Below are 23,435 nucleotides of genomic sequence, written 5' to 3' on the forward strand. Positions count from 1 at the left end.
AGCTGTTTAGGCAACATTTAAATTTTCTGTTTAATTTGAAGTATAAAATAACTTCAAAAATATGTATTTCATTTTGAATACTGCTGTTCATGCAGTGTGTAATGTAGTTGTATGTGAATATAATGGATCTACAAAGTTGTAAAGCCGAAAGAGCATGATAAATAAAGTTATTGTCTCCCAAAAAAAAGAATAAAGTCTGAACAGCCTAAACAAGTCAGCAGTAACTCGAATCCCACTTTCGTGACAGCTACACATCACTGGGTAACACATTTGTTCTATGTTCTACGTTAGCCGGCTGCGTTTCCGACACGCGCTGTACGTGGTAGACCAATCACAACAGAATGGGCCATTTGACCAATCAGAGCAGAGTAGGCTCACGGAAAGGAAGGGTTTAGAGAGACTGGATCTAAGAGCTGCTTCGAGCGAATCATTTGAGAATTGTTGGAAAATGAGGTGATGTTAAATGCATATTTTGAGAAAATTTTTGGTTTTTGAGAAAAACATTTTTTTTGACCTTGCATGCATGCAAACCAATTGTAGGAGACTCCCAAAACAATATTAGGAAACTTAAAAAATTGCATAATAGGGACATTAAAAAAAAAAAAACAAAGAACATTACAAAACTACTAAAACTTAAAAAAAAAAATACACATCAAAATTAAAAAAAAAAAGAATAAGTTACATTATAAATAATATTAAAATAAGTTGGCAATCTAAGCTAAACAAGCTTACTGAGGGTGCAACAACCCAGCTTTTAGGGGGTATGCAGAAAAAAAACTGGGCCATTATAAATAGTCTATTATTACGGCATAACCTTTTTCAGACCCCACAACATGTAAAAACAAATCAACTATGGTTATTTACGTTATAAGTCAGTCAGACAGTGTTTTTTAAAGCCCAGAATAAGCTGCAACATGGACCAGACTTGATGTGTCAGTCAAAGAACTAGTCATGTGAGGCTAATATTGACCAGACTTTGTGCCGATACTCAAAAACCTTGAGACTAATGAAACCGACACCGACAGAGAGTATTATGTGAACTCAAATCACTTGTTCAACACAGCAAAACAGAAACTACATCCACTGACTTCATTTCAGTCAGTATCCATTTCTATATGCTGAATGAGGCAGAAGCATCATGTAATTGAGTCTGAGTGATTACACAATGAATGAGCTCCACAGTCTGGCACGTCCTTTCCCTAAGGGCTGTAAATGTGCCTATGTGTGTGTGTTGGGGGGTAATGCTTGATGACACCCTCATCAACACCCTCTCCGGCCCTCGTGCTCTGTGGATCCCATTACGCAAGACTCTCCATGACCACCTGCCCCCACTTGGTTCCGCCATGAAAGATGTAAACACACACATAGCAGCATACACACAAGCTCATGCGTCTACACCAAAGCATATGTACCCACAAATAGGTTTTCGCACAAACCATGTGTCCGCACACGCGTCACACATATGCTTCACGAGCACACACACACACGCTTCATGAAGCCCACCGTGTGTGTGACTTCAGGTTGCTTGGTAACCAGCCAGTCAACACGGCGGGATTCCATAAGGTCCTGGAGCGCCAGCACGGCCCAGCAGCGTCACTAAATACACTGAACGTCATTACATAGTGGGGGACTGTGTGCGCGGGCACAGCGTCTCGACACATACAGCAGTGTGATTTCCATTCCCCTTAACACATTTGGCAACTCCTCCAATGGAAGATTTAAAATAGTGCCCTGAGTAATGAAGGAAGAAAATGTTACAAGGAATGTTCAGAGTTCAATAGAAGTCTATGGAATTAATTGCAGCTAGTGCCTTAGTTAGGGAAAGTTCCCTTTAACATAAAGTTTAAAAGTTCCCATCAATTACTCATCGGGGAAGCTCAGATGTGAATAAACCTCACTGGTTCTCACGCATCACACAAGTTTAATTAAGCCTTATTTACAGTATTTGATGTGCTCTACGTATGTGTGTTTATATCTGAATAAAAGCCTAAACTGACCCTTCGCTGGAGTTTGATTGACAGGAGAGTAGATTTACGTCAGTGGACTTGAACTTGAAAAATGGTGTGTATTGACGTCTCTCCGCGATTGAAACAAGATACCTTCTGATGTTCATTCATGTTTATTTCGGGCTATAGCTTGTAAAGAAGAGATGATGCCCATTTATATATTGACACAAAAAATAATAGCTGGATATAAATGTTATTCTAAATTCATGCAGAAATGAATCTCAGTGACATTGAGAAAGGACACAGGGCTTAAATACTGTCATCTTGGCCATATTTTGAACGGGAGATGATGGAATTTGCAAGGGAATTAGCTATGCCTGCATGTTAAAGGTCACTGCATGGAAAAAAGCAGAAAATACAAACACACATACACACAGAGAGCGATCCAATCATAATAGTGGTTTGAGAACAGATCTACGTCAGTGGCTCTGAATGGTACAGTAGAGTCACCAGGCCAAAACAAATGGCGGGCTGCCTCTGACACAGAGGAACTGGGCCAATCTGATGTGTGCGATAACGTCGGACTATTCCGCCTCCACTGAGATGGAATAACAAACCACGGACCAAAAAGGTCAGAGGCATGCACATTTCATTTGTCTTTGTGTACACATAAACCCAAAAAATGTGTGAAGAGGTTTCTCACATGAAAGTTCTCACGTGTCTTTCCTTGTTTCACACACACACACACACACACACACACACACACACACACACACACACATACAGATCTCACACAGAGCAGACACAGACAGTGCTGTCTAACTCGCCACAACAATTGAGATCCCGCTACTTTCTGACGTCAGAGCAGGCCTCAAAAAAATCCCCCCGGGCTCTTTCCTTATGGTGACTCGCACAAACACATGCATACACGCTCACTGCCTGCAGAACATACATACATCAAACATTCTCAGTTCAATACATCTCCGTGTCTATTGCAAATTCTCCAAACAAGGAACTATAGTTATGATTAATTTATTGGTCCTATACACCTTTACTGACTTCTATTCTTTCTAAAATAACACCTAATAAAATCCCAATAAATGATTATTATAATACTTTTAACTAAAAACATACCATCGTGACATTTTCCCTGTATTATTTAAAAATCATCTGCTCTTCCTTCATTAGCTGTAACATTGTAACCCAGGCATGATTACAGTGCTTTTATGTTCAAGACATTTTTGTTTTATTTGATTTGACTTTCAGATGGCATTTACGTTCGTTTCTGAAACACATCAATAAAGCTTCCCTATTCACTTACACAGCTACACCACACAAAGGGTTTTTGTTAAAATGAGGAGGAGAATGTTCCAAGACACCATAAACAAGATGAACACCTTTTCCAAGTCCTAAAAAACACAAACACGCTGCCCCATGTTTTATGACGGCAACTTCCTGTCATGGGTTCAGGTTCCCGGGGTTCAGACTGTTTGGGGTCTATAGGGGAGTTGGAGAGACCAGACAATGGCCTCATTCAGTGACCACATGCCAGTCCTGATATTTTGGGCTTTACTCCATGATAGCCCAGGCTAGTCATGTGGGAGGCATGTTGTCCGGGACAGTGGAACACTGATGGAGGGTTACAAGAAACCTGAGAAATTTTGAGTGGACAAGAGATTTTTTAAAGATGAGGAGTTGCTTAAAAGAACCAGCAATTCGTGTTTGGACGATCCTAAATAAATTCTGTTTTCATTAGAACATAAATTCAGGTGCATTGAGTGCTGGAGACGCGTGTATGTGTGCGCAGACGTACCATGGCGTCCAGGAGTTGGATGCATCGCTGCAGCTCTGGTCGGGTCTCACAGTAGAGGCGGAACAGAAGTCCCCCAATGGGCTGCTTGTCACACAGGCTGAAATAGTCCCGCTCTGAGACACAAAACAAAAGGAAAACTTTACAAAAAATGACTGTGGTGAAACAGTGATACTTTATTAGGTACATTTTGCTAGTATCAGGTTGGACCCCGTTTTGCATTCGCATTCGCCTTAATTCTTTGTGGCATCGATTCAACAAGGTGCTGGAAACATTGCTCAGAGATTCTGTTCTATGTTGACATGATAGCATCACGCAGTTGCTGCAGATTTGTGGGCTGATCATCCATGATACGAATCTACCGTTCCACCACGTCCCAAAGCTGCTCTACTGGATTGAGATCTGGTGATTGTGGAGGCCATTTGAGTTTAGTCAGCTCATTGGCATGTTCAAGAAACCAGTCTGAGATGATTTGAGCTTTGTGACATGACACGTTATCGACCTGGAAGTAGCCATCACAAGATGGGCACACTGTGGTTATAAAGGGATGGACTCGGTCAGCAACAATATTCAGGTAGGCTGTGATGTTTAAACGATGATCAGTTGGTAATAAAGTGTGCCAAGAAAATATCCCCCACACAATTACACCACCAGCAGCAGCCTGAACCACTGATACAAAGCAGGATGAATGGATCCATGCTTTCATGTCGTTTATGCCAAATTCTGACCCTACCACAAATGTCAACGCAGAAATCAGACTCATCAGATCAGGCAACCCTTTCTCTGATCTTCTATTTGGTTGAGAGTTTCCTGAGGCTACAAATCACACAGGCTCTTCTGCAAGCCTTGGTTGTAACAAGTGGATATTTGAGTTACTGTTGCCCTTCTATCAGCTTGATCTGGCCATTCTCCTCTGACCTCTGGCATCAACAAGGCACTTTCACCCACAGAACTGCCACTCGCAAGATATTTTCACATAATGTGCATGAAAGTCCTAGTAGATCAGCAGTTTCTGAAATCTAAATCACCTTTCTTCCCCACTCTGATGCTCGGTTTGAACTTCAGCAGATCATCTTGACCATGTCTAAACCCACTGAGATGCTGCTGAGTAGATATTTGCGTTAACAAGCAGTTGAACAGCTGTACCTAATAAAGGGCCAGTGAGTGTATATACCATGTAAAAACTGTACTTTGTGGTTAATGGAAAGGTGCATACTTTTAAAGGAAGACTCAACCTCATTTACTAAACCTCAAGTCTTTACAAAACCTATATTACTGTATCCTGTGGAATACAAAAGAAGATAATCGGCCCATTCAATGAAATCCAGCGGGGTTCAGTGCTGTTTTGAACACCACTGACTTTTACTACAGGGACGCAGTTGATAGTCAATCATACAGGTTTGGCGTGCTATGAAGGAGAATAATACACAACTGTTTTCAACATTGATAATAATAAAAAATGTTTCTTGAGCATAAAATCATCATATTAGAAAGATTTCTGAAGCATCATATGACAATGCTGAAAAAGGAAATGTATACATTTTGAAATAAATTCAAATAACTGTTTTCTATTTTAGTATTGTAAATATTTTTTTTATTTTATTTTTGTTTAACTGAATGCTTGGTGAGCATAAGATACTTCTTTCAGAGACATTAAAAATCCTGTGAACTGTTGGACAGTATATTGGTGCATATATGTACAAACTTAAGTCTTAAGTAAGTCTTGAATTGGCTGTTATTTTTCAACAGTTGAAAAAGTTGGATAACGGTCACTCCTCCTCTTCTGTTGCTCAAGGGATTGTGTGCAATATTAGACCAAACAGCATGCAAGGATGCATACTTTGCAAATCCACTGGGACAAGTATGGCATCCAGGCATTTTTGACACGCTACTTTCAACTTATTGTAATTTGGGGCGCACTCTTGCATACTATTTCTCAGACTGTAAGCAAACTGGAATTAAGCCGATGGCAAAGTAAACTCAGAGACAGCTAAACAATAGCGAACAGCAAAGTTACATCACACTTGGCCAGAAGAACAAGCAGCTGACAAGGAGCATGAAAATGGCAGGAAGTGTATAAACAAGACACACTAAGTGTTGATACATTACCGATGGTTTTGCTCAACTCTGTGCACTGACTGATGTGAGGGAAACGAAGGATCTCCCTCCATTTTTTGCTTCTTCCTTTCCGTTTTCCTCCTCCGCCTAGAAAGAAAAAAGACAAAAGTAGCCATTTAAAACTATTTCCAGACAATATCAACATTTGTATTCTTTATAACTGTGCACGGGAAAGGAATAATAATATTAATCAATAACAGAATATTGCACTTTCCACAAATCCCAATGGATAAAATACATATTTACAGGAAAATCCAATACTGATTTTATTTCAGAAACACATATTATAGAAGTTTAATGCATCGCGAATGCTTTTTCATGCTGTCTTTAATCGCCAGGATGCTTTATGTGAACGCTAATTAGCTTTGAACCTCATGAAATCTCCTCGTGACTTTGAACATGAGCAGTGTAATAAACCATGTCAGCATCTGGTCTCTCAGCCTGAGAGTAAGTAAGCTGTGGTTAAAACGAGAGTGTCATTTCTGACGTCAGCACAGGTCAAAAATATGCATTCCCTCCCAAGAGAAAAGCCGAGCTTTTACAACAAACCGTGTCGCGCTCTGCAATAACTGTTTGTCTTATGAAGCATTCAAACTTATGCGGGCCAATAAAACAGAGCTGCTTCTGCTGCACATTCATTAGTTACAAAGGTGCTCTTTATCGCTTCTTTCACTCCGCTTCTTTTGAATTTGAATTCAAGAAGAATAGAGCCCATGGCGTTCCCACTCTGGACTGGGAACATGGAGCATTTAGCCATTGACCATTCCAGCATTGTGAATAAAGCTGAATGTCTCCAAACAAAAACAATCAGGGTAGTTAAAGCCCAAAACTGGTGCTTAAAGACATTCCTCTCACGTACATGACAGGCCTCGCTAATTAAGAGCCACTGGCTCATGAGACGCCACAAATCAAATCCTTTCCCACCAAACGGCAGGATTGTTAAAGTGACGTTAGCGCTAACCAGATTCAGATGCCTTAAATAAATATGAGAGGAATGTTACAGTAAATCGCTCAGACCTGGCAGGGTGATTTCTGTGTTTGTGTGCGTCTAGATTAACAATTTTCAAAAGCACAGAACCATAACATCAAATTCACTAGTGGAACATTTCTCCAGTTACTTATTCAACCATTAACTCGTAACATTTTCCAGTTTACATTCCCTTCAAATCTTATTTTTTTATGAAGGAAATGTTAGTATATGCTTCTGCAAGTCACTGGCCATAAATACAATTCAAGTGTGGGATTCTGGGACAGGGCTTTTATTTAACTATGACACTTTTGGCCCAGTGGACTATTAGAAAATAATTTTGCCTTAAACTTCTTTTCACACTGTACAGGACAATTCTGCCTTTTTTCTGAACCATGATATTTTGAAACTAACGATTTCAGTCACATCTGAATGAATTTTGTTAAATGATTTTTTTATTTTTTAATCAAATGGCCAAATTAATTGTCTTGCATAGTCTAATTTCATAGCTAGTTCCTTACGCACTCAAAATAAACACTTCACATTTTTTAAGTCATTTGACAGAATTATGGCTTTTTTTGAAATTAAACAGAAAAAATATTCTGCTCGCAACTGATATTTACATTAAATTTGATTTGTTTTCTTTGTACATAACATGTCTCATAATTAGTAAACCAGCAGACTGACTTGAAAAAAAGTATATTTACACAGAAAAATTGACAGACTAAATGCACAGTCAAATTAGTGAAATTTCTGCAATTTCAAGAAAATAAAATTCCATTGCTTATTGTCGAGAGTGTAGTGATGTATGAAGCACAGCTCACAAAGTCACTTTCAGACTAAGCAGCTTTCTATTGGTCAACAGGGTGAAACTGTGTGACCAGCCTGAACCTGATGAAATGTTTCACCCTCAAGCCAAATTCCCAATCGTGTTGATTCCTATTGAAATGACTAGATTTCACTTACGAAAATCCGCTGAGCAATGGTAAGTTGCAACCACACGTTAAGTTTGTAATTAGCACATGACTGTGTGTTGATTTCACACGGTGTTTGCATCATCATCCTTTTTAAAAACGTGTATTTTTATGATGTTTTTTACATATTTAAAAATTGAAAGTCAGAATTTGGACCGACAAAAACGAATAAAAACGACATAAAACAAAGGCATGTGAAAAGTAGCTAAACTAAACGCAGACAAGGCAAGAAGTTTCCAAGCCAGTTCTAATATGACAATCCCATAACACACACACACACAAAAAAGCTGGTTAAATTTGTTAGTTTTAATAGAAACCAATCCATGGGCCATAAAAGTGCCAAGAAACTACGTTTTTCATTTTATACGACTGCAACAGAAACCCAAAAGGCTGTGTTGAGGTCTATAGTAAAAAAGGACAGAAAAGATCACAGGCCATACGCAACAAAAGCAATGATCTGATCCTGTGAAAAACACCACTTGCCAAAAACCTGCTGCTTACATAATCCTCGATGCGTGTCTGTTACAGATTTAGGGGAATGTGACGGCAGGAGTAATTGTGACCATATTGCCACAGAAAAAAAAAAACAGATACCAATCAAAGCAGGGAGGAATGTTTGCTTTACATCATCCTGCCAGAGGTCTGTTCAAGTCAGAGCACGCATTACAGGCCGGCTCGAGTCAATGCATCAAACAACGTAAAACACCTGGAAGAAAGTGGGTCAGAAAACTGAGATCTAATTAACCTCCTTCCCTTCAGTCCACCTCAGAGCCAACTAGAAGAGTCAGATCGACTGAGAAGGTCAGAAGGCTCGCCACTCACTCATCCAAGTAATACAAACAAGAATCGAACTTTCGGAGAATGACATTTAGAGAGCTTGATGGAGCTCTTGCCGATTATTACAGCTGGAAAAGCGAAGATCATGCACCGCCCTTATGACTGCAGCGGGATAGGGATCCGGTCTCATTATTTGGAGAGGTTTAGGTGGATGCCAGGCGTATGCAGCTTTATGTAAATGTACTGTACATATGCACTCGCTAAAAACAACTCCACCTGAACCTAAAGCCAATAAGAGAGACATCAGACCAGAGCAACTCTAGCAGCCATGTACTGTGGAAGCTATTGAAGAGAATGTGCGAAATCTTCAGTGTTTCATCCACTCACATTCGGCAACAACAGGAACTCATATATGTCTCCCCAAAACAATTGACTACACAGATTTCATCATTTATGCTCACTCCATTCTAAAGATCTAAAGAGTTATCTTAGCAACACTTCAAAGCTTGAATATACAACTTCCAACCAATTTCCTTTACCTTTAAATTCATTTTACAAAATAATAATAATAAAAAAAAAATGTATAGCTCTGCTCCCAGCCACTTTTACTGTACATTCTGTTCACACTACAAAAAAAGTGATTTCTTCCTCAGTATTTTAGTCGCTTTCCAGTGCAAATGTCTAAAGATACTTGTAGCATAATGACAGAAGAAGTCTGGTTCTCTGTGAAACTGATCAAGATGAAGTGAGTTATGATCGAAACAAGAACATATATCTGCCAGTGGGCTCGGAAAAATAAACTTTATTCAAATAGAAAATACATTTTTACAACCCACTGACAGATATTCGTTCTTATTTTAAACATAAACTCCCTTGTTTGGTTAAATTTCTGAGAAAACATTTATAGTTCTTCTTTTTTTGATTAAATTTCTTTGTTAACATTTATATATATAATTTTTTTTTTTTTTTTGCAGTGCATGCAACATTTAATACCATGACTTTGAATCTAAGACTTTCTGCTCTGATTAAAAATTGTGAAAGGGTAAATTAATATTTTTTTTAGATCTTTTTAAGGCTCGCAGAAACCCTGCATAACAAACCCAACAGTATATTTCATCCTTATCATTATTGATGAATACAGAACTACTCCTCAAAAGTCAACAGGTCACACACACACACACACACACACACCTAGGCTGAATAGAGTGTTATGAAGGATCCCAGAGTTTGGCATTTACGAGTGCTTGGCAAACTCGCTGTGTGTCGACACATTTAGTTGTTATCAGTATCAAAGTGAGTGAGGATTCAGTCCAGGAATTCATGGCATGAAATATTGTGGGCCACGGTGCGGTCAGGCGGACACACACGTGTATGTGTGTGTGTGTGTGTGTATGTATGTATCTTCATTTAGGAATGGCAAGCACCCTTTCATATTGTGACTGACATGCCTTTTCAGTTTCTTAAAACCAGCTTACTTGTATTACAACTTTATAACATTTCTACTGAATGAGTGATAAAAAAAACTGTCCTGTAGGTCTCAAAGAATGACTCTATTATATGCAACAGAAGTTATATTTGAAAATGTGTCCCATAGCAGCTGGCCAGCAGGATTTGAGTGTTTTGAGAATTGTGAATTGACAAAACTTGTACTAAGATGTGCTTGATGTCAGACACATTCATAATGTTCTGTAAAATCTAACAACAAAGAGGCGAGTCTTAACACAGAAGTGTTAGGATGAGAGATCGCAAAACATTATTTCAGTTTGTCTGGATCTATGTTAGACATCAAAAATTTAGACACACTTGATTGAAACATAAATACGAACACACTCAAAATCATAGGTTGGTTTTTGAAACTTGTTTCTTGGGCTCACCAAGGCTGCATTTATTTAATCAGAAATACAGTAAAAAAGGCAATATTGTGAACAATCTATTCGATTTAGTCTATTTTAATATGTTTTTAAAATGTTATTTATTTCTGTGATCATTACTCCAGTCTTCAGAGTCACATGATTTTTCAGAAATCATTCTAATATGCCGATTTGATGCTTAAGAAACATTTATTATTATCAGTTGAAACAGTTGTGCTTTTTATTATTTTTGTATAAACCATGATAGTTTTGTTTCAGGGTTCGTTGATTAATAAAAAAAAAAAAGTTCAAAAGAATAGCATTACTTTTAATTAAAAAGTTGGTAACTTTTTAAAAATGTCTTTACTGTCAATTTTGATCAATTAAATGCATCCTTGCTAATTTTTTTTTTAAACAAAAATCTAACCCCAGACTTATGTATATAGAAATGTTAATGACTTTCACAAAGCTCTCTTTTCATATATGGATTTTGTGACTTCACCGCTATTATATTTTGACTATTATTCGTCAAATTTGACCAAATTTGTTACAATAGCCATCAAAATCTGGGCAGCATTTATAGAGAAACCTCGCTGTACATGGGCTGATCAATACACTGATACACACACCATACAAAGAATGACAGGAAATCAATGATTTGTGTGTGTCTTTGTGTCCTTACACACACGACTGTGTTACATGTCAGAGGCGGGCTTATTATAAACGAGGTCGTATTATGTTGAAGAATTAGTAAGCCTGCTTAATATGTTCCACAAGACTCGGACTACACCCTTTTGTTTCATGTCTGTTTTATGGATGTGACCTAATGTGCACGATATAAAAATATGCTTGACGGGCTGTCGCGCATCTGTCAGAGACACAGAGAGCAGCAGCAGACACACACCCCGCATGACGGCAACATCTCGTCATTCACTGCAATGCTCTTTCACTGTTGACGAATGTTTCACTTGGTGATTCAGAGGTTTAAGTCTTTAGAGAGCACATTAACTACAGTTAAAAGCGCTTTATATAACAATTCAAATAATGGGAATCAGAGTTGTTATAGGAACGACAACTGTAAAATAAAACAATACAATAAATTGAAGAAACGGTTCAAGTAATTACGCTCACTCGTCTGCGAGCGTCACATTAAGGATATGTTTATTGACCACAGTCCACAAACTGAAGCACAACCCATTTTACAACATAATTTTACACCACCTCAGGATGTAAAATCTAGGCTGCTGAAATTTCTGTACTTTCAACTTCACAACATTCACAGAATCTACAGCAGCATTTATAACTGAATCGCTCGGTATACTTTATATAACGCAAAACCATCTCAAATTACTCTACTCTACTGTGAAGCACTTCAGCTTCACATATTGTCTTGATCTTGTGGATTCAGTGTCTGTTTTCTCTTTCTGTACCGAGAGTGCTGGTGTTTTAGTTGGTGGTCTGGTGAGACTATAGCAAGTATTGACTTGACGGACGTGGTGTCATGGAAAAACGAGTAGCCCAGTAGATCAAATGGATCACATGGTAGACTTGGTCGAATTGTCCATGTTCAACACCAGTTGAGGGTCTAAAATTAGCAATGAACTGATAAATATAATGATCACTTGTTATCTTTTAGCCTTCATGGCTTAAAATCATAGCAAAATCCATTCTGAAATAATTCAGCCAAAAAGTAAATTGTGTTAAACACAGAAAAAAATGCTTTGTTTGTGGCTGACAGTACAATTAACATGAATTTGTATCAATAAATAAATGAACATGACGAGAATCTAGTATTTCTAAATATTATTTTGCTAAACCTGCGGATTCTTGTCAGTTACTCAGGATTCCGGTAATAATTTTAAAACATTATTAGCCAAAAAATTATATATATATATATAATATTATATAATATATATATATATATATATATAATATATATATATATATATATATATATATATATTTAAAAATAATAAATATATATATATAATATACATATATATATATATATATATATATATATATATATATATATAAAGTAATAATAATAATAAAATTATATATATAATAATTGCAAAATTAAAAAGCTTTTAATTCAAATATAATATAAAGTGAACATTAAAAAAACAGTGCAAGATATTAACAAATGCACTTCATGTTTTTAGAGGAGGAAAAATGTTGAAAAATCTTATTCAAATAAAACAATCCGATCATTTTGGATATTATAGAAAAATACAATGTTTTTGTTTTATGTTATTATGTGTAAAATGTACTAAAATTAATGAATAGGAGATGCGAAATATTGGCTATAAATATACAAGACATTTTCAGCAAAAAATAAAAAATACAATTGCACAGCATATGTATATCCATTTATATCACAAACACTAAAAGACTCATGAATGCTTGCAAAACTCACACAAAGTGAATTCAACACCATTTTCAAAAGCGCTTAAAGCATGTAAAGAGTGTGAATACCAGAGCACACTTTCATCAGGACAGGGTCGGTTAGAAGAGCTGCTCGAGAATTTTCGAGGTGTGATGTCTGACAAGAGAGGACAAGAAAGAGACCAGCCACAACCCAGTTTCACTTTCTGTGTACTATACAGTACCTGTGGCTAAATTTACATGTGCAACTGTGTGAACCAAGGAGGAACCTGTGCACGCTTTGATTGACGAGAAATCTGCAGCGCTGCTGTTTCCTTGTATGGTTATAGAGTCGATCTGTGGTGAAAGGTTTTTCAATGATGTTTTGTAAGCCAACTCACGTGATTGCTACAACAGGTATGGTGAGACCAGACAAAAAAAACGAATAAGGCCTATATATTGGAGAAAGAAAGCACAGTTCACCCAAAAAAAAAAATGTAGTTGTTTGACATTCATTATGTTATTTACTCATCTGTATGATATTTATAAAGACAATTATTTTTTTTTTCATTTACATATTTATAAAATCTAAAAAATCTAAAAAAACATTTATGATCTAAAAAACAATTAATATAATTATACAATAATATTCATCTAGCTGCATAATATTGCAAATGCAGTTCAGGATGCATGTGCAGTAGGTCTTTATCTCTGAGAGATTTTTTTTTTTTTTTTTGAGCTGCAGAGCGTGTTTTTGCGACTGCATTCTCTCACTTAATCGTTCATCCACAGACTGACTGTTCACCAGTAAACCACATCCTGAGGAAGGGAACAAATTACATGAAAAAAATAGTAGGCCCATATCAACCAGACAGACAAAAAAACAACTGTATGTACACTGTATTGTTGTAGCAGGTATATTTTTACATCAGGGGCTTTTACTCTTAGAAGGCATGAGACGTCAAATCGATGTAGTTGAGAAAATATATGACAGTACAAAAGAGCTATAGGAGATCAAATAAGTGTAGAACCACGTTTTCTACCAACAGCATCTCTTTTGCCCCACTTTGAAGTCATTGTGTTCTTAGTGAGAATGTGAAGAGAGAAAAACAGGTGCTGTGATCTGCCAATGTCTTCTGCTGAACACAAAAGAAGATATTCTGAAGAATGTTGGTGTTCAAACAACTTCTGGTCCCCATTGACTTCCATTGAATTTTTTTTTTTTTTTTGACATACTATGGAAGTCATTGGGGACCAGCAATTGTAGGTGAACTATCCCTTTAACACTAATAAATTAGTTTTTTTTATTTTAAGAATAATAAAAAAAGGCTTTAAAATGTATCTTAAAACATAACAGTATCTAGCATCTCCTGTGCTTGTCAGCAAGTCAAAGAGGAAACATGCAACTTTCAGGCCACAATAATGAACACTCTATATCAGATCAACATCAGAAGTATGCATAAGCAAAACAGTGCATGATTCATTTGCATGCACACTGACAGAAAGACAAACACTTATTCATTAACAAAATGAAAGGTGGTATGTACCACCAATCACCAAACGCAGCAGTGAAAGAAATGAAAAACCACTTCTCTCATGACGGCAACATCAATTTCTGGAAAGCTTTTTGCATTAACGTCACACAGTCAAATGTGCAACATGCAAACATTAGCTGCATGCAATCATGCAAAAGATTAGGGTTTTAATTTGCAGTGCTTGTTTAAATGGCATTCTTTCATTTCCCTCAATGACAACTCAGCTTAAAAACTCAAAGGACCTAAATGCAGACAACATGTTATTAAGCAAGATAAAGTGTGATAATGTGGCTTAAAAGACTTTTCTAGACTTTTTCATGGTCACATGGTGGTTGGATGTGACATAATGAGCACTTCTTTGCAGTGTGATTTTCATGACTTCTGTTATACAGTAACATTATCTTTAATTAAATGTGTTTTATAAAAACCCACAGACACAGTAACATTATCTTTGAGATAGATATATATATATATATATATATATATATATATATATATATATATATATATATATATATATATATATAAAATTATAATTTAATTAATAAAATTATAATTTTATTAATTACACACACATACACATACACACACACACTATATATACACACACTACACACACACACACACACACACACACACAAAAGCATTTTAAAAAAATTTGCCCGTTTTCAAAGAAGCACCCATGAATGTGTATCAAAGGTAATGACAGTGTAGAGATGCTCCATTCAGCCATGTGTGCGCATTCACTTTCACCTTTTAAAAATGAAACTATACAGTCATTGAGTTCACAGCTAGCAGACTTGGTTTGCAAAGCATTCACTGTCTTCTTCAAGACAAAAAAAAAAAGGTCCTGAGTGCATGCATTAAACCAGCCTTCTATCAATAGAGAGGATCTTCCCAGAAGAAAGGCTTTTTATAGCCGTTTATACTCAAGATAATAGAGTATAATAAAAGAGATTGCTGTTTTACTTGGCTGTGTGTGTTTAACTGTGTGTGTAGAACTTTTATAATAATGTCAATCAATTCAAGAAGCCATACGGTTAGAGGTAAAACATCACAACACTAGATACCACTGTTTCCTTAAGTGGTATTTAAAAAAACAGAGAGAGAGAAAGAAAAAAACTAGTTTCTAGATAGACCCTTTTTTGGCAGCAAGGGGTGGTTTATGAAATGGGTAAGAAATTAACCAGGCATCGGTGCAAATATGCCCCAGATATATGACATGTGGTGATGAAAATGCCCTCTTAGTGAACTTTTTACCATTTTTACAATAAAGACAAATACTGCATTACAGTCACTTTTTAATTTACCTTTTAATTCACAACATTTGAATGTCTAAGTAACTTAATTTAGTGTCTTTATGCCATCACATGCTGGTTTGAAGCATCTAGAACAGCTGGAACGAGTTAAAAAATAAAAACTTCATGCAACGTTGAGCAACGTAGCCAATCACAGACATATCTGTTGATTTCTTGAATGCAATGGCCAGTCAGAGGTGTTTAAGTTTAAGCGTCCCCTCACCTCTCAAAACACTGGATTTTTGCTCAGTGCTGAGTTACGCAAGATCTCCAATTCTCTCATTATAACAAAAAAAAATGTATATACTAAGTAAATAATAGATTCATTGATTATAATGTCATGTTTTGCATTTGATGTAGCCTAAACGGAGAGTGGCCAATAACATGCATAAATATGTGAGCTCAACATATGTAGTGTGGAGGATGTGAATAATGATGGTAAAAATAACCATACTTAGCGAATATGTAAACTGGAATGAAGAGGTTTGCTCGTGTCATATAAATATCTTACTGCAATTATGTCCTTAGTCTGATTATTGGAAATAATCGCATTATTGGTGCTCACGTAAACGTAGGCTTTTACATGCGGCACTGAAGACTGGAGTAACGGTGCTGAAAATTCAGCCCTGCATCACAGGAATAAATTACATTTTAACACATTAAAACAGAAAACAGTTATTTTAAATTGTAAAAATATTTCACAATAGTGCTGTTTTTGATAAAATAAATGCAGCCTTAGTGTGCATAAGAGACTTTTTCAAAAACAAAAATTGTTGGTTAGGAAATAATGGCCTTGAAAATCAATTTCACAGCCAAATATTGTATTTCAATAATAATAATAATAATAAAAAAATACATTCCTGAACCTGGTTGTGACCATATGTGGAATGATATTACACTAGCAAATTTTCAAATGTGAGATAATAAACAGCATGAAATTATGTTAAGCCATGGCTTTATTAGGTTTCATATCACTCCAAGTCAGCAAAAGTGAGAACACACAACTGGTTTCCAAAAGACGTCCAATATGCTAGAAACTAACAAACAAAACCTCAGCACAGCTGGTGTTTATTTAACTTTATTTATTTGCCATGGCCCGGACTACTAACGGTAGCCAACACAGTCTGGCTAAGAAAAATAAAAGTCACCCGACTACCTGTGTTAAGTGAAAACAAACCTGCTCTACACATAGTTGGTCTTCTAGTCCATGTGCTTATGTGTTTAAGGGCTTCTCCAAGGTGTGGCTCCTTAAACTACAACAGAAGCCTTTGTGCCACAGGATGTAAAAAAAGTGCCGCCTTTTCCAAAGGTGAAGCCCAGGACTATTGGAGGAAGAGGCCTTTTGTTGAAATGTTCCAAAGCGATGTGGTCATTTGTCTTTTTATTATCGCTTTTAAGGGCACTGGCTTCAAAAAGCTTTTCAAAGAACTCAAGGAGTCATGACCAAGAGAAACTTAGCAATCAGGCCATGCTCACTTTGGCTCAACTCAACAGTGCTGGCTTTGTAAAAGAGTCATATTAAGTCTGAGCTGTTTAAAGGGACAGATCACCCCAAAATAAAAATGCTGTCATCATTTCCTTACTCTCATGTCATTGCAAATCTGTAGGAATTTCTTCACAAAAGGTGATTTTTGGAAGAATATCCTAGCCATATTTAGGTGAATGAGGACCATCAAGCTCCAAAAATGGCAAAAAGCACCATAAAAGTGATCTATACACACTTCTGAAGTCATATGGCATTTGAAAGCTGGGTCTATCAGCGGATCTGTCTATGAGCAGATATATTAGGGATCCACTGATAGACCCGATCAACTTTGTGATATCGCGATGAACTGAAGTGACACCTTTTTAGTGAGTAGAAAGGAAGTGCTATTTGTGCACGTTATAGGCTAGATATAATCGTTCAGAATTTGAATAAAAGTTGTTTTTCATGCTAAGGGCCATATACTGTACAAGCAGCAAAGTTTCAGGAGTGACTGACATATCCCTCATCCCTCACATAAATGCAGGATTCATTTTCAAATGGGAGAAAAATATAATATACTGTATATATGGGCAGAAAGTGCAATGTGCAATATGGCAGAATAGCCCCGAAAAGAGCCAATCACTAATTGGTAGTCACTGCAGCTGCCTTTAGAAGCTCCGGTTGCTATAGAAACAGTCAGTTAAGACTGCGCATGCGCATTGGTTGGTCTAGCCTGAAAAAATAAGCTTTTTTGACGCTATTTCAGCATAAGAAAGAACGTTTATGAGAATGTCAGATTTCATTGGTTTTCATTGATTTCCAATATGAAATTTCATCGGAAGACTGATGAACAGCTTTGGAGAATTTGATGTTTCCTCATTCAAAAAGATAGTAGCTCCACTTGCATTACTGAAATAGCTGCCTGAGAGGCGTTTCAAAGATGGCCACCATGTGAAATGACTTGCCTTAAAGAGACTTTGGTATAATAGCTGTATATGAAAACAGAACAAAATTGAAAATAAAGACTTTAAATGGGAAATCACCTAGTTTTATGACTGTGTTATGGGTCAATTCAAAAGTGGCCAGGATATTCTTTAAAAATTATCTTTTGTGTTTCACTGACGACAAATTCATATGGGTTTGAAACAGCATGAAGGCAAGCCAATTATGACTGAATTTTTCTTTTTAAATCAATGATAGTCAAACATGAAACAGGATGTTTGTGGTAATCTGATACATGCAAGGAGTGCAGCGGTGGATACACTACACTAGTAACAGAGTTACAAAGATATCAAATATTTGCCGATACCAACCTTTGATATCAACAGCATTAGATTACAGAACAACAGGAAGACAGTTATCCACAGGCTGTGCGTTATCAAATACTGTTTTTATTGAAAGTTCAAGAACACTCAGCTTAAATAACTAAACAGCTTGGTCACAGAAATTCAACAATGCTTTCATGTGCACTGCTAAATCAAACATAACTATTACTATTGCTTATTGTACTTGCATTAAAGAAGGTACCTCAGCCATATCTAGGGAACAAAATATCATCTATGCATCTGAATATGTCTGCTTCCCTTCTGTACAGTATGTCAAAATGAATAGCATGATCAAATGCCCAGCATTTATGAAAAAGTAGCACATATATATACACATATATGTATGCAACGGATGGACGGTATCAAAAGTAACACCTTAGCAATGTCACAACACCCAGAAATTGTAGCAACGCCCTGACAAAAGCCTGTAACAACTAGAATTGTGGTGGGTTTGTCCTGCTGCAAGTGGTGAGACAATACTCAAATATTCTCATAAACATGAAAAAATAAATTCAGAATATTAAAAATGAGCTGCTGTTGTGTCTTTGCAAACCAGAATGCAAACTCTATGAATGCAAACATAATGTTAATTTCTTTTGTTTACATATTACATAACTTTAACAAATGGTTTTCCTTCCATCTCACGCACGTTGAAGATGCAGATTCAACCAGTATGAGCTGAAATCGATTCTAGGTACAATTTCTATGAAGAAACTGGGGTCAAATTAAATGATGACACTAGTGATGACACTACTTCATTTTTTTTTCAGCAATAATCAGAATTTTAAACAAACACCAGAGAAGAACAGCTTGTGGCAAACAGCTGATATACTGTACGTTCAATTAGTTCTCCTGAAGTCATGCATACTTAATGTGACATTTGATAATTACCAGAATTAAAAATAGCTTTTGAGCTTGGGGGCAAAATCTGTTGGTACACACATACACACACAATCAAACACAGACACACGGGTCAGATGGGGTCAGATGCAAGTACATCGACCGGGAACACAGTTGTGCTAGTGTTTGACCTTAGAGCAACTCAGCAGTGATTGTGAAACATCCTATGAATTATGGCAGCGAGAATAGCTACATCAGGTTCAAACTCCTGCTGACCCAGTGAGATCTGTAGTTCAGACGGTACTTCCTCCACAAAATCAATACAAAAAAAATCTATCTATCTATCTATCTATCTATCTATCTATCTATCTATCTATCTATCTATCTATCTATCTATCTATCTATCTATCCAGAAAATCCAGAAAAAAAAACACATTATATAAAATTGATTTGCATTTTGTGAGTGTAATAAGTATTTGATCCCCCACCAACCAGCAAGAATTCTGGCTCCCACAGACTGGTTATGTGACCATGTGGAACACAGATTAGTCCTGTCACTTTAAGAAGTTACTCCTAATGTCAGCTCAGTAGGTGTATAAGACTTCTGTCCACACAATCTGTATCTTCCATTCCAACCTCTCCCACCACCATGGGCAAGACTAAAGATCTGTCAAAGGATGTCAGAGACAAGATTGTAGATCTGCACAAGGTTTGAATGGGCTACAAGACCATCAGCAAGAAGCTTGGTGAGAAGGAGACAACTGTTGGTGCGATTACTCGGAAATGGAAGAAATGGAAAACAACCATCAATCAGCCTCTGTCTGGAGCTCTGTGCAAGATCTTTCCTCATGGGGTAAGGATGATCATGAGAAAGATAAGGGATCAGCCCAGAACTACACGGGAGGAGCTTGTTAATGATCTTAAAGCAGTTGGGACCACAGTCACCAAGCCAACCATTGGTAACACACTACGCCTCAATGGACTGAAATCCTGCAGCGCCTGCAAGGTCCCCCTGCTAAAGAAGGCTCATGTACAAGCCTGTGTAAAGTTTGCCAGTGAACACCTAAATGATTCAGAGAAGGCTTGGGAGAAAGTGCTGTGGTCAGATGAGACCAAAATTGAGCTCTTTGGCATTAACTCCAACTCGCCGTGTTTGGAGAGAGAAATGCTGACTATGACCTCAAGAACACCATCCCTACTGTCAAGCACGGAGGTGAAAACATTATGCTTTGGGGCTGTTTTTCTGCTAAGGGTACAGGACGACTTCACCGCATTGAGGGCCAAATGGACGGGGCCATGTACTGCACCAAGTACTAGGTCATGTTTTGCTTGGGGATCAAATATTTATTTCACTCACTGAAATGCAAATCAATTTCTAACCTTAATATAATGTGTTTTTTTCTGGATTTTTTTGGTTGGTATTCTGTCTCTATCCATTAAAATAAACCTACCATAAAAATTACAGACCCTTAATTTCTTTGTAAGTGGGCAAACTTACAAAATCAGCAGGGAATCAAATAAATATTTTCCCCACTGTATAAATATATATAGTATACCCCTTTTTATGTTTGTGAAAGATGTCTCTTTTGCTTACCTTTGCTTACTTGATCAAAAACAGTTATTTTTGTTTTAAATTTATTTGTTTGGTGGGTGGTGTGTGTGTGTATTGTTTGTTTGCCAACAAGTTCCTGCATTGATCTCTATTTATAACGTTCATCTAGTTGAACATGCCAAGCTAGTCAAGATCACATTACAGTAATAATGTTGTAAGTAATGTTCAGTTTCTTGCACAGACCAATTGTTTAGCTTCATAAGACCTCAAAATATCATCAGGAACCACAGGTATTAATTTCATGTTGCCTGTATATGATTTGTGACTTTCAAGTGCCATAAGACACTGAATTGCATTTTGCGAACCACCAAGGATCACAGTTTCGGCTAAAAATCTTCTGAAATCTGAAGAAAAAGAAAAAAACACCTTTATCTTGGATGGCCTGAGGGTGAGTAAATTAACAGCAAACTTTAATTTCTTTGGGTGAACCATCCCTCTAATAAGGTTAATATAAAAATGACCTTTGCATAGTTTAAAAAATCCCACTGGAAATCAATTCCAGGGTGCAAATATTGCCCCTTCATGGAAAAGTTCATTCTGACCCTTGTTAATGACCTCTAACAGTTCATCAGCTAAGCCAAAACTCTCCCATCATCCTTAGTGTTGAGCCAGATTTGTGTTCTTGAGAAACCACAAAACATATGAACTTGTGGTGTGCATGTGTGTGAGCGTGTAAATCTGTCAGTGTTTAATCTGTGTAGGACCACTGTACAGGAATCATTAAACACTTCCTGAGACTTAAGCCAGGTGCCGTATCTCTCCTTGGCACTATAAATAGCGCCGGTGTGGAATGTGAGAAAGCATGCCGGTCTGACTACCACCATGGATGCTTTGTGCTACAATTACATAACACACAAGCATCCCATAGAATGAGCACTCAAAGTACGCCGCACAATGCCATCACCCAGGCATCTCATAAAGTCCATGGGAAAAGAATAGACAGCGAAAGAGAAAAAGAGGAGGAGGAGGGGCCGGTTACCTCCCGATACCTGTCCCGACACGAAAGATTAGGGAGAGGCAGATGGCGTTTGATTATATCACCTAAACCCTATTCATTCTCTGACATACAGGTCATTCAGGAAAACATAAAGGCCTGTTGTAATCAGGGATGTTGGTTAAATGGTTGTATGGAATGCCATGAAGGAACCTGACTGATGGTTTCATCATCAAACTTCAAAGCGCCGAAGCAGAAACACACTCGCAGCAGTTGTTTCGGGCAGGGGGTCAAAGCGGTTTCGGTACACTTTGCAGAGCCTCTGACTTCCTCGCCAGCTGTTCTTGATTTTCTCTACACCACTGCCGCTCCTTCTGCCTCTTCCCCCTCGAGCTCCTCATATAAACATCCCATGGACGCCACCTGACTCTTCTTACGTGTTCAGGGGTTTCTGGCACGTCACTGCAGAATGTTCAGCCAAGAAACAGAGTTAAGTGCAGCATTCATTACGATATGAGCATAAATGCAATTAGTGTTGCGCTGCTGGCACTTTTTTCAATTGAAACCAAAACAAAAGAGAAAATAAAATCTCTGCAGAAAGCCTTGTAGTTTTCTCCTGAATTTGAACAGCTGTTATTCTGCTCTACACAAGTCACGCACCACACATGATGGACTATAAAATATTTAGACGAATTTGCTTTGTGCTCTGAAGTACCAGTAAAAATGTTGTCCTATTTTGTGATCCACTCCACAGAAATTCTTAGGATTTTTTTTTTCCCAAAAATGGGCATAAAAATGTAATGTGGGACTCCTTGGCTCAGTTTACCCCATGGCATCTGGCACACTGTACCTCACAGCTTCCTAAAAATGTAGAATTCATTTTTTTTTTAGTTTTTAACTTAATGCTAGTCGTTTTTCTCATGTGCAGCATTCAGTCTCATGCAGCCCTACATGACCAACCTCTTCTAAATATATACAGCAGGAAATATTCACAGTGCGCTATGGGAGAACTTCCTCTATATACTATAAAATTTGAGGTTATTCAAATCATTCATCAATAGGACACATTGTTGTATTGGTTCACACAATACAATATGCAAAGCATGGCATGCACTCATGGCTTACAACATGCAAAGCAGAATTTCAGACATACAATGATATATTCTACCAGTCCTCTGACCTAAAATGACATTGAAGGTTGACTGCATGGTTCAGGAGTAATGGAGTTAATCATAACATTCCCACTTTTACCTCCATAAGTCAAATGGGGGGGGGAAAGCTACCGATGAACACACAAGGTGATGCATGGTATTTTTTTACAGCCAGTCCAAATCGAGACTAAATATTTCACAGTTGGCTCTTCTCTCACACTCACATAAACACAAGCAGGCTCTCATGGAGAGTGAGTGGGCTGAAGGCGAGGTTCAGACTTCATGATGATGGACCTTCTCTTCCATTAGAGTCTCCACTCAAAACTTCACTGCATTACGTCACATGAAAAAGAAAGAGACTGCATTTGAGGACAGGCAATAAAGCCTGTAAAACATTTAGAGGAAAATGTAGAGGAAAAGCTTCACGTCAATGCCCTTAGTGATGATGCAACCGCTGAGCTGCTTT

The 23,435-nt window shown here is 37.4% G+C and overlaps 1 protein-coding gene across 2 annotated transcripts in view; it reads right to left on the reverse strand.

The window, feature by feature from the left end:
- Positions 1 to 23,435, reverse strand: part of LOC109066536 (G protein-coupled receptor kinase 5-like) — a 50,780-nt gene that overhangs the window by 17,644 nt on the left and 9,701 nt on the right. For both annotated transcript variants that reach the window (XM_042762685.1, XM_042762686.1), the window contains exons 2-3: positions 5,866 to 5,961; positions 3,760 to 3,872 (exon numbers count right to left, since the gene is read on the reverse strand). In XM_042762685.1, coding sequence (XP_042618619.1) covers positions 3,760 to 3,872; positions 5,866 to 5,961 — 209 coding nt within the window. The remainder of the gene's footprint in view (positions 1 to 3,759; positions 3,873 to 5,865; positions 5,962 to 23,435) is intronic.

This window comes from Cyprinus carpio, chromosome A8 (assembly GCF_018340385.1).
Source record: "Cyprinus carpio isolate SPL01 chromosome A8, ASM1834038v1, whole genome shotgun sequence".
In the NCBI taxonomy this organism is placed as follows: domain Eukaryota; kingdom Metazoa; phylum Chordata; class Actinopteri; order Cypriniformes; family Cyprinidae; genus Cyprinus; species Cyprinus carpio.